We start from the raw sequence: 13,463 nt of genomic DNA on the forward strand, positions 1-13,463 counted from the left end.
TATATACAGAAGTATTAAGAATTCCATCATTCAGCTGGATTTTTAAATCTAAGTAACACATAGTATTTTCAGAAACTTGCATTTTAAATTTCAAATAATCAGTTGTGGAGTTCAAATAATCAACAAAAACATCCAGATCATGAAGTGTACCATTCCAAACAATTAAACAGTGTTACTTGCTCCACGTTTTGCAGCTGTTTTTTTGGTCTATATCTGTTGCTGTTATTGGGAATACCTACTTCAAGGTCTACCTCGCAGCCTTTAGTCATTTTTGACATCAAGAAATGGATTTAAATTCCCTCAGATCTCTTATTGATGTGGAGAATAATCCTCTACTGAACTTTACAGAAACAATGAACACTGCATCTGAACCTACAGCAGACTTGGATAATGTTGCTGAATTTAATAGAGTATTACAACTTCTGGAAAGAAAGGTAATGGCATTTAAGAGGTTGCAATGGCAACGTTTTAGTTTTTTGGCATATCTTGATAAAGGTATTGTCCCACGTGGACTCAGGATCCTTAAAATGCCTTCATATGGCAATACCTTTCCAGAACTACTCAAATCATGGCAACAATTGAATATTAAGCTATCTTTAGACTATATGTCTTTAATGAATGACTTTTTTATAAAAATTGAGGAAGAGTACAAGCGTGAAATTTTTTCACTTGAGAGTACTATTTTAGAATTGACTATTTCCTAAAGATACACCTGTATACCAGCAAATGCTTGATAGGATTCAAGCTTTTGAGGTCAGGATGGAAGCTACCAAAAAACGGAAGCTCCAACGCGACATAGGTGATTTCCAAAGAGGGAATATCTTCTCTTGGCCCAGAACTGAGAATCCTTGTACTACTGCTTACCATAAAGTTCCTGCAAGAGAAGGACTTGATTCCCTGGATACTTTTGACAACATTTCTTTAAATAATAATCCGCCCTCTACACCCTTGACATCTGAAACTCCCCCTGCACCAGTTACGAATGAGCCTGGCCTTTTGGTATCATGTTCCTCATCCCAAAGCGCATGCGCCTATAGGAAGTAAGAACAAGCGTGATGGCAACCTGAATGTGAATACGAACGCTATGGCTATTAAAAAGACACAACAACTAACTTTAAATTTAACTAATAAACGATTCCAACTGGAGCACGCTGAAACCGTCGTGAATAGATCACCCAGGTCTAGAGGTTCACCTGCAAGGTCGTATGCAACACAGGCAACCATAGCAAACAAACGTAAAAATGAGAGCCCTTTAGGACTCAACAAAGTAAGTCGCAAGTAGTTGTGGCATTAAATTTATCATCTTTGAGTTAAATCCTGCTCATCTCTCTCTTTAAACAAAGGATTTAAATTTATACCATCCTGTAGTGATAATGTTGTGTCTGCTTTAACTGATTTAAAGTTGTTTGTTCGTAACTTGAGTTTAAAACTAATGTTTGGTAAATCTAACTCAATGGGAGACGATCTAAAACGACGAAGTACTTTTATTCCACTTAATGCACCCATATTGAATGCATTTCATGATGTGTGTGAACTACAAATAAGAGAACTATACCTACGGCCCATGAGGAATAAGAACTTTAATCTGACTTTTGCAGAGTATGAAGCATTAAAAGTCTACAAAATAATAATGACATTGTAATAAAGCAAGCGGACAAAGGTGGTATGCCTGTTATTATGGACTGAGACAAGTATTTTTCAGCTGTTTCTCTACTTTTGAATGATGAGAATGCATTTAAAATAGTTACACATGCAGATGTAAATAAATGTGTGAGTTATGTCAACATGGTAATATTTGAACTTCAGCTTTATGGTGACATCGACCTTGATTTGTTTCATTTTCTAACTGCACCTTGTCCTTTGATACCTCATTTGTATGGTATCCCAAAAATACATAAGTCTATGGATAACCCACCAATGAGACCTATCGTCTCAGGTGGAGGCTGGATTACAGAACCGGTTTCAGTTTACTTGCACAAACAGTTACAATCACATCTACTTAATTGTAATACCATCCTGAAAGATACACATGATTTGTTATCTAAGTTACAGCAATGGTATACTAGAAATGAGCCTGATATAAAAACTAAAAGACATTATTTAGTTAGCTTGGATATCGTATCCTTATTTACCGTCATTCCTAATGATGCCGGACTTGAGCTCCTGAGGGAATTTTTAATAACACAACCTAACCCTGATTTCAAATCCATTGACAACATTTGCTGTCTTATGGATGTTGTTTTGAAAAATAATATTTTTATGTTTAACGAAACTTTATATTTACAGTTAACAGGAATTGCTATGGGTACCTCAGTGGCTAACACATACGCTAACCTAGTCCTTTACCAATGGGAACATAAACATCTGTATAGTAATAGGAATCTTTCTACCTATATTAGTTTTTATCAAAGATTTGTTGATGACTGTTTAATTGTTTGGAATGGTACACTTCATGATCTGGATGTTTTTGTTGACTATTTGAACTCCACAACTGATTATTTGAAATTTAAAATGCAAGTTTCTGAAAATACTATGTGTTACTTAGATTTAAAAATCCAGCTGAATGATGGAATTCTTAATACTTCTGTATATAAGAAGGAAGTTAGCTGTTGTAAATATTTACATTACAGTAGTATGCACGCTCCACATATTTTCAGAAGTGTGGTAAAATCACAATTTATTAGGACAAGTAGGCTCAACACAGATGATGATGTATTCAAGTTACAACTGGATGATTTGATAATGGAATTTGCCTCAAGTGGCTATGATGCCCACCTACTTAAGTCAAGAATTGATATTTTAGAGGCTAGGAAGACTTATTTGAAACCTATCAGCTTTAATCAAGGGCAGGATATTTCGTTAACTACATCCCAGAAAAATAATAACAGCAATAAAGAGATGACTTCAGTTAGATATATGACTACTTTTAATAGAAGTCGTCACCTGGTTAAACAAATTATCTCAAGAAATTGGATAATTTTATTAGCTTCAGATGAAATGAAAGCTATTGTAGGTGATAAGCCATACTTCTCTTATAGAAATATAAAGACTATCAAAAGCTTATTGTGTTATAAAGATTTTTATAAACCTAAGCCTATGAGGTTGGCTATTAAGCATGGAACTTTTCAATGTTTTAACTGTATTGCCTGTGCACAGATGTTTGGTAATGGTAGTGACATTTTCACACACCCTAGCACTGGTCAAGTATTCAATTTTAAAATTTCAGCTACTTGTAACACTTCAGGTGTTATCTATTTCGCTACATCTAATCCTGCACTTCGTTCTATGTAGGAAAAACTATTCGTAAGCTGAAAGATCGTGTTATTGATCATAATTCAGAAATCAGACGGTGTTGTGAAAATAATACACTATATAAGCATATCAATATTCATGGCTCTGAACATTCTTTTAAGTTTAGAGTTATTGATTTTAATTGTCCTAGTGCCAGAGGTGGAGATTTGAATAATCGCCTTGAGACTAAGGAATTTGAATGGATTTTAAGACTAGCTGCTGATTCACATCCAGGAATTAACAGCAAAGTCAGTTTAAAGCCAATTTTAACTAGATTACGTAATATTATTAATTGATTTTTTTAAAAGCTTTATTATGTTGTTTGCACTTTAAGACTTGTTCGTCACATGATTCTCGGCTGCTAATCATGTGACTTCTAGACCTGTATATAAGCTTCTAGTATGCAGACTTGATTGTATTAGTATTGAAGAAGGGTTCTGCCCGAAAGCTTTGCTTTCTTATTAAAGGTGGTTTTTCCTACAAGTTTGTGAAACTGGAAAGTTCATTGGAAAAGTCAGATAATACTGCTGAACAGTCGCAGTTCCCTGTAGTACTCTCATGTGGAACTTTGCTAATGGAAACAGACAAACCAAGGTAATGTTAGCACTCTTCCCCTTTCCTAAATAAATTCATCCATCCATAAACCCCTTTATCTCATTTGTGCACATGGGACCAAGGTGTCACATCAACAGTGATCATCATCTAGAACTAATGTTCACTCCATTAAGTGGGTAGCCTTGCCACAGATTTTCTTCTATACTGCACACAAATGCACACCTATGGGCAGTTTAGTGTCCAATCCACTTAGTGCATGATTCTGAAATGTGAGAGGAAACCAGAAAAAACATGCAGACACATGGAGGACATGAAGACTCTGCAGAGAAAGCACCCCAGCCAAGAATCTAATCAGACTGTCATGCTGTGAGGTTAACAATGCTATCCTCTGTACCTCTGTCTCATCATTCCCGTTCCTAATTGTTATAAAATAACTGAAAAGTTTTAACATTGTTAATTTCAATGATTTCATATATAAAGATAACAGTAGAAAAAAAAATAAAGATAATAGTAGATTATGAGGCAATGTGTCGGCTATGTGAGTGTTTCGACCACTGTAAACTTGAACCATTCCTACCTTCCTCTTCATCATCCTCTGGGGGAGACGGAATCATGGAGCTTTGTGATCCAGACTGTGGCAATCGAACTGCAGGTGCAGCTGTGGTCTTTCTCCTTTCAAGTTCACTTTCACTTTCAAGGCTTACAACTTCATACAGGGTGTCACTGTTACTTTTTCTTTCTTTTCGCTCTATCTAAAAATAAACAGTACACATTTAGTCTACTTAAACATTTAAAAACTGGTGTTGATTATCTTAAACACTCAAGTCAGATAGATAATGCAACTTTGCAACATGTTTACCATAACAGACATTGAGAATCTCTCAGTGTAACAAAAATTATAACATTTAGTGTTACCCACCTCTGTTGTCTTCCTTACCACAGTTTTCACTGACTGGACTTGAATCATACAGAAAGCAAACAGGTTTTATACCAATGTTCTATAAAATGTCAGCTGATAGATGATGTACCCTTATACAGCTATTACTGTTAGAAAGCTGCCTCTGTTCTTTTAGCCTTTTCTGTCTCTCAAAGGGAACATGTAATAAGTAACATTCAACCCTATCAAACACAACAAGCCATTTTTACATTCTCACATACTTATACATTTCCTTTTTTCTTCCCTTTTCTCACATTTTGCCGTACTCCTCAGCTTTTTCAAGAAGTAACTTTGTGTGTGCTCTGAAATTTGCTTAAAAGTTTTTTTTTTCTTTTTACACACAACTGTGTATCCATGTTTACTGTTATTTCTGTCTTCATCTACCAGCCACATGGCAGGTTTTGTACCGACATCCATATCCAAATTTTATGTTTTAATTATTTGTCCCTCAATTTTTTTTTTTTTTTGTAATCTTCTGGCATATAAAATGATTTGGGGTAGATTTAATGTTTGTAGTGCCTTTAGATGTTTTACGGCAGCCACGGTGGTAGAGCGGTTAGTGTTGCCACCTCACAGCAAGAGGTTCTCCAGTTCGATCCTCGGCAGGGGTGCCTTCTGTGCGGAGTCTGCATGTCCTCCCTGTGGGCATGTGGGTTTCCTCCGGGTGCTCCGGCTTCCTCCCACATCCCAAAGACATGCTTTAGGTGGATTGGACACTCTAAATTGGACTTAGGTGTGAGTGCGTGCATGTGTGTGCCTTCTGTGGAAGGTTGGGCACCAGGCTGGCAACTCGACACCGTAAAACTCCACTGCCAATCATGAGCGGACAGGTGAGTCACTGTGGCGACCCCTAACCGGGAAAAGCCGAAAGAAGAAGATACTTTCTTATAACCCCTAATGCCCTATTCTCACAGTACTTTTCTGTCTTTACTATTTCTTCAGGCAGTGAACCCACAGTCACGATACACAGTTTCCTAACCCTATGACTTCACTGCCAATATTTAAATACCAGGTCATCCACTTATTCATTGTCCGTTTAACTTTAGATCCTTTGCTGACTGTCTCATATCTTGAATTTTGTTTCACTACATCAATCACATCAATGTTTGTGCTGCACCTTACTTACATGTTATGGTCTTCTTTGCTGCAAACATGAAAACAATGCTTTTTCTGACCTATCCAACAAAATTGACCCTACACCTAGATAATAATCCATTTTAGAACTAACTGGTTAGGCTATAAACAATCAAATTTTAAAATGCATATAAAGTTCAATTCTTTCATAATAACAAATATATACGCATCCAAACTTCTAGCTTGCCCTTCTTGAATCTCCAACAGAGAGAGAATGAAACATTCTTGCTAGCTTAAAAGGTGTATAAAAGTATTTAAACAAGCAATGCCACCCAGAGAATCTGGATTTTCTAAACCTAGTAGCATATACAGGATCATAAACCCACCTTTCTTTTATAATGTGTGTGTCCATCTTCCTCACCCATTCTAAACTAAATTAGTTTCCCTCCACATGCCTGACACCCATCAGATTTTTATATGCTCGACTAACCCCCCCCTTTCTTGACAAAGGTTCAGTTCTTCTTCCCATTAGCCTATAAACTCACATGGTTCAATCTTCCTTCTTTGCTGTATAAAGTTTAATTTAAGAGCTGTCAACAGATGCCTACACAACCATGAAGCACAACTATCCTGACATCTAACTCCACCCTGTTCCCAACTCAACAGTTCCTGTGCATTCATCATCTTTTCCCAATATATTACCATTCTTGCAATGTTTTCATTTCTTATGACCATCATGAGAGATCCCCATAACTTATTTATGCTTATTGGTGATATTTTTTCCCTGTATCCATCTGTTTTTGTCTTCATAACCCATCAACTTCCCTTTAAATATCTATCATCATCAGAGTTCCCTTTTCTTTGTCTCATTTCAGGATCACAAGCAACCCCCCCTTTAGCAATTATTAATCTTTCTTAATAGTGCGTCTTTCCAGGCAGCCTTAAAATTCAGTTTTTATGAACTAAAACACTCCTGTCCTTTCTGCAACAATGTACAATTCAAAATCAGGGACAGCTAACTCACCTTGCAATTGAGATAATGTTAGACTCTGCCAACTAAACTTGTTTTTTTCGACCGGCAAAGGATTTTTTTTTTGCTTTTTAATTCAGACATTTGCTGAGGGGACAAGTGGATACTGTGCAGCACACAGAACCAGTGGTAAAACAGATGTGTAAAGCCTTTATGCATTATATTCAGCCATAAGGGTTCACTGTGAATAAAAAAAGTTACGTACTCACTTCAACTGATAGGTCTTAAATACGACTCTGCCACTTTTTCCAGATCCTGGGAACCAACTCTCAAGCTCCTCCCTTTACCCATAAAACCCCACCAATATAACAAAACTTAGATCAAGTTTACTGCTCACAGTAAAGCCTGGTTCATACTATAAGGAATTTAAAAAGGTAGAGATGAAAAAAAGACCTGGAGTTCAGAAAAAGAACAGAAATTCCTAAAGTATTATCCCTTAGGTCTCTCCAAGAGCAAATGGAAGGGGGCTAAGAGGGTGTGAAAGAATGAAAATGGACGCACAGATGTATCAAGGTGACTACATAACTTTTTATCTGATGATGTCATTTTCATTCATTTCTCAACTGATGGGACAGAGCCCACAGATAGATGAACCTTGGGTAAATCTCACAAAAGGATATGTTGGAGTACTGTGTGCCAACGGCAGCTCTGTTCCTAGAAACCAAATCCAACTTGCAAAGAGCAGTAAAGGTACGTACAATGGACCAAGTGACAGAGGCACAAATGACATACATTTATTTATTTAGCATTTGTTTACCAAGAAAGTCCAACTGGGTCATGTGGTACCTATTTTCAGTGGGAGCCTGGGGAGAAAAGCTCTAGATACATAAGTTAACAGAATGAAAAACTAGACAGTCATAATAAAGTCACAACATTCAAGCATAAAATTTGAAAAACTACACATTAGTCAGAATAAAAACTCAACAGATATAATAAAGTCTGAGTATTCAAGCATAAATTGCATGGAAAGTGTAATAACAGGAAGATAAAGCATTACTTACATAACAGATAATTATCATAATGATTATTAATATTCTAGAGGTCATGAAATATGGGAACAGATTATATTGAAGGCGTAGGATAATACAAGTAGAGAACTGTAGGGTGTGACAGAAGGGATAGCAGGAATTGATGTGGAAAAGATATGAGTGTAATCTCAGGGGAGTATGTGTAGAGCAAGGGAGGGTACGGTAAATCAGTTGTGTTGACAGAGACACTACAGGTAAAAAAAAGGTTTAAGAGTACCTCAGCCTAGCCTCATACAGGAGTTGAAGTATTCTTTTATAGAGGTTTTGAAGGAGTGCAGGTTAGTAGCAGTTTTGATAGTTAAAGGAAGGGAGTTCCAGAGTTTTGCCACAGAGCAGGAGTAAAAGCTTAGACCTGGGGTTTTGTTAGGTTTATTTATTATTTATTTATTTTCAGTTTGATTACCAGGGAAGTCCACTGGGCCAAGTAGTGCCCATTTTCAGTGGAGGCCCGGGGAGAAAAACTCCATGAACAGTATAATACAATATAGGTTACAAAATGCAAATAAAGGTTGCAAAGTGAAATACCATACAATATAGGTTGCAAAATAGAAAATAAAGGTTACAAAGTGAAATACAAGAGTAGGGTTCATACATTCGAGAGTTGCAGAGTGTAATATACATTATGAGACAGTTTAACAACTTGACAACAGTGTTTTTTTTTTTTTTGATGAAACAATATTTACATGCTTGGAGTCAATTAAAGTCTGCTAGTTCTGGATCTTTTGAGAAATAAGAATAAGTATGAGAGTATAGTGGAGTGGGGGTAAGGAAAGCTTAGTGGGGAGTCCCTAGAATATAAGTGGGGTGAAAGCAGGAGCATTTCCATTTGGAAAATAGGTGAAGAAAAAGTTGAGTTTTGAAGGATTCAGTGTTGGGTATAGTCTTAAGTGAAGGAGGCAGAGAGTTCCATTTCTACCTAAAGAAAAGGAGAGTAAAAACTGGCCAGCGGGTTGTTTGGGTTTAAGAATGGAGATTAGGTTTTGGTGTTCAGATCTCGGTGATCTGTTAGGGATGTATGGAGGAAGGATGTCCTTTAAGGCTGGGCATTTATCAGGGGAGAATATTAGTTTGTGAGCAGTGGTTAGTTGTAGATAGTCTAGGTGGTTAGGGAGTTCTAACCAGTTCAGAGAGTGAAGTCTGAGGCAGTGGTGAGTTGATGTTTTGGATTTGGTGGCAAATTTAGAGATCTTATTATAGCAAGCTTCGAGCTTAGAGGTGTTGGTAACAGACAAATTGGTTAGAAGAGGGGCTCCATATAGAAGGGAAGGTAGGTGGTTGCCAGGGTATGCCTAGTGCAGATGGAAAGTAAGTGATTGTTCCTATATAGCATACCTAGCTTTTGGTGGGTTTTCTTTATATTTTGTTGTATGTGAAGATCAAATTTGAGGTGTTCATCTACGGTAATGCCAAAGAGTTTTGCAGAGGGGACCACTTCAATGGCAGTGTTAGTTTGGCTTAGGACATTGAAAGTGTTTTTGTCCAAAGAGGAAACCTTGGAGGGGAGAAAAATTAGTATTTTGGATTTATTGGAGTTGAGAGAAATGTTTTGGTGCCTCCAGTTCTCTGTAGTGGTAAAGGCTAACTGGGTTTTGGTCAGTAGTTCAGGAAAGTTTGGGGCAGAGCAGACCAAGGTAGAGTCATCAGCGTATTGGATGACTGTGGTGTCACGGATGAAGGTGTGAAGGTTATTTATAAAGATGTTGAAAAGCATGGGTCCAAGGATAGTCCCCTGAGGAACACCAGTAGGTGTAGGCAAGAAGGATGAGAAGGAGTTCTTCCATTTGACTGCTTGAGATCTATCAGATAGGTAACTGGAGGACCAGGAAAGAGTATTTGGGGAGAGATTGAGATTAGCCAGATGATGAAGAAGGTGAGTGTGGGAGATGGTGTCAAAGGCTTTTGAAAGATCTAGCAGTACTGTGGATACAATGAGTCCAGAGTCTCGTGTTTGATTGACAGTTTCTAGGAAGGGTAGTAGGGCAGTTATGGTACTGTGGCCAGGACGGAAGCCGTGCTGGGTGGGTGTTAGGATGTGATTTTGAATTAGATAAGGTAAAAGTTGGTGGTGGACACATTTTTCTAGAATTTTAGATATTGGAGAGAGTAGGGCGATGGGGCAGAAGTTAGAAACAGTGGTGTTTTTGCCTCCTTTGTGAAGAGGTAGGATGTAGGCTGAACGCCAGAGTTTTGGTATGTATGACTCATTTAAGGATCTATTAATAAGAATACTAATTGGGAGAGTGATACCTTCAGCTGCATGTTTGAGGAAGGAAGACGGAATGTTGTCAGGGGCATTTAGAGCATGGCTTTAGCTTGGACAGAAGCTTTTTTATAAAATTGGTGGAAACAGGTTTGAGATGGAAATTGAGGGGATTGTTGTTTGGGTTGTTGGTGAAGTGAAAAGGGAGTTAGGTGGGTTGTTATTAGGGAATGTTTTGGTTAGCTTAGTTATGGATTCAGTAAAGAAGGTATTGAATTGGGAGATCAGTTCACTGTCAGATAGATTAGGGTCAGGGCAAGGGTTGTTCCGAGATCTGGGATGAAGTAGGGAGTTGATTGATTTCCAGAATTGTTTTGGGTTTTTATTATCGGACTGAAGTTTATTATAGTAGTTTTTTTTGTCCTTGGTAATAAGTTTTTTTACTTGGTAGTGGAGTTGGGTATATAGGAGTAAGGTAGAGGACAATTTATTTTTCTGATACAGCTTCCAGGATTTGTCTGTGTGACGCATAATTTGTTTAGTTTCTTTCGTCAGCCATGGTGCAGAATTAGTTTTGATTCATTTATTTCTTAGGGGGGGCTAGGGAGTTAAGAGTATCTAGGAAGATAGAGTTAAAATGCTCAACAGCATTGTCGAGTGGGAGGGTATTTAGAGGTTGCCAGTTAATTTGTTTAAAGATGTTAGAAAAAATTAAGGGGTTGAAGTTGCTGAGGTTACGAGTTTGAATGTAGAGATGTTGGTGTTGGATGGAGCTACTTGATCGATGGATGAAGGCAGGGAGATGGTCACTGAAGGTGTCAGGGATAGTGCCACAGAGAGTGATTTTGTTTGGATGGGAGACTAGAATCTAATCTAAGATGGACCCTGGGGGGTGATTTTTGTTAGGGCGAGTAGTTGAAGTGATTACTTGGGTGAAGTTTAGAAGGTTAATGGAAAGTGAGGGGGGGTGGTGTGTTAATTTTATTCCAGTCGATATTGACATCACCTAGAATATAGGTTTCATATTTGAGTTGAGGCCCAGTATAGCATACCTTCAAGGGTGGAGATATTGTTGCCTGGGGAGATGTATAAATAAATAAACATACAATATCTGCTTCATTTCATTGGAGAAGGCTTGCTGTGATTTCGGAATTTTTGAAATTAGAGGTAGGGATTTGAAGAGGAATTAGAGAGAGAGAAGACTGGAGTAAATCAGAGCAGAGCCTCCGCCTTTTTTGTTTAAACGGTCACTTCTGAGGATATGTTAACCAGGAGGTAATATTTCAGAGTCAGTGATATGGGGTTTTAGCCAAGTTTCAGAGATGGCTAGGATGTCGGGTTGATTGTGATTAATCCAGGCTTGTACATGATGACATTTGTTGTTAAGGCCCTGGGCACTGATAGTGAAGATCTTCAGAGTGCTAAGGGGGGAAGTGGGAGGAGAAGAGAAAGGGTGGGGAGTGTTATTTGTTGTAGGTGAGGAAGAGGGTGGAGGGATGGAGTAGTTTGTGCTGAGGCAAGGGCCATGGTTAGGATGAATGTCTCCAGATAAGGCTAGGACATTGTAGGTGATAAGTTTTGGTTTGTATAGTAGGTATTTGTTAGGGTTTAGCAGAAGTTTCAGAGAGAGAGTTTTAGTTGAGGTAGAGAATAGTTTGGGATGAAAAAGATGCAACAGGTTGGGTGGAATAAGGGAGGAGGATATGGAGTGAAAGTGAGGGAGTTGAAGAGGTTGTAGTTAGGGATAGTTTGAGTAGGAGGGAGGAATGGAGGAGCATTATGGCAGTAAGAAGTAGCAAGATACAGAAGTATTAGTAAGATGAGAAGGGAGTTAGGGAGTTGAATAGTTAAGGGGAGTTGGTAGGGCATGTTAGGATAGGGTAGGGTAATGTACAGTGAAGAGAAGAATAATGTGGAATGCTAGTTGAGAAGGGAAGGTCTATAAGTGAATGGAGAGAGTTAGATATTGTAGGCAAGGACAATGGAAGAATGAGTGTATAGGGGTATAGGAAAATTGTAGTGGGAGAGGAAAGAGAGGTGGAGTGTTCTCTGATTAGAGAATAGGGGGAGGGGTAATTGGAAGAGGACTGTGATTGGAAAGTAGGTTTGGCAGGAGGAGTTTGTTAGGTATAAATGTAGATGTGCTGAGGGTGGGTGGGAATTGGGGGCAGAGTAGGGGAGCAGAGTTTATAAGTTGTGAGATGTTTGTCTTCAGATCTGAGATGTTTATTTGGGATATAAAAGTTCATTAACAGTCTAAGGGTAGAACAAGCTAGTGGGCTGTGGATGATTTTGTATACCATAGTAAATTGCACATATTGGAGGTAGAGAGGGAGTTCAAGCCACCTTAGGGAATGTAGGGCTTTACAGTGATGAATTAGAGGAGCTGGGTTTATGCAAACTTGGCAATTTTGTTATAGCAGCTTTCTAGTTTTTTTTTCTTAGGGAAGTCTGTAAGTTAGAAGTGGGGCCCTATATAACTGTGAGGGCAGGAGGTAGAATATGGCTAGTGTAATTTTGGTAGTTGCTGTGAAGATGTTTTTATTTCTGTGTAGCATGCTTAGGTATTGGTGTTTTTTTTTCTGATACTATTTTGTATGTGTAGGTCAAACTTGAGATTATCATTTGTGACACCTAGTAGTTTGGTATGCTAAACCAATTTACTGCTGGCTGTAAAACTCTTGAAACTTTGTTTTGTTAAAGTTATGGGGTTTGTGGGTTAAGAGATGGAGCTTTGTTTTTTTGGGTTTAGTATGAGTTCAGCATTGGAGAGCCATGTTTCTATGGAAGAGAAATCTTGTTGTGTTATGTCTTGTAGGTGAGTTAATGTGTCTGATACGCAGAAAAGAGTGGAGTCATCCGCATTTTGGATTAGAGTGCCTTTACAGAAGGATGTATGTTAAGTTACTGACAAAGACATTAGACAGTAATGGGCCAAGTTTTGATCCTTGAGGTACACCTGTGGGGTTGATGTGATATGGGGAGATATAACCCTGCCATTTTACTGCTTGCTGCCTGTCAGCTATGTAGCTAGAAAACCACTGAAGTGAGGGAAGAGGACAGACCAATGCTGGAAAGCTCTTTAAGGAGTGTGGGGTGAGATTCCATGTCAAATGTTTTTGACAAATCTAGAAATACTGCAGATACTAGTTTGTTAGTGTCACAGGCTTTGCTGACAGAGTCCATGAAAGATGATAAGGCTGTTTAGGTACTGTGTGCAGGTCTAAACCCATGTTGAGCATGGAAAAGTGGGCTGTTGTGTGCAAGATGGTGGAGTATTGTGGGTGTGCACATTTTTCTAGAATCTTAGAGGGATGACAAGATTGCAATAGAACGAAAGTTTGTGAT

The 13,463-nt window shown here is 38.2% G+C and overlaps 1 protein-coding gene across 2 annotated transcripts in view; it reads right to left on the reverse strand.

Annotated features, from left to right (window-relative positions):
• RABGAP1 (RAB GTPase activating protein 1) overlaps positions 1–13,463 on the reverse strand; it is a 4,144,188-nt gene that overhangs the window by 2,470,739 nt on the left and 1,659,986 nt on the right. For both annotated transcript variants that reach the window (XM_044058459.1, XM_044058460.1), the window contains one exon: positions 4,424–4,598. In XM_044058459.1, the coding sequence (XP_043914394.1) occupies positions 4,424–4,598 (175 nt within the window). The remainder of the gene's footprint in view (positions 1–4,423; positions 4,599–13,463) is intronic.

Source organism: Protopterus annectens, chromosome 16.part0 (genome assembly GCF_019279795.1).
Source record: "Protopterus annectens isolate FY-2018-M chromosome 16.part0, PAN1.0, whole genome shotgun sequence".
Classification (NCBI taxonomy): domain Eukaryota; kingdom Metazoa; phylum Chordata; order Ceratodontiformes; family Protopteridae; genus Protopterus; species Protopterus annectens.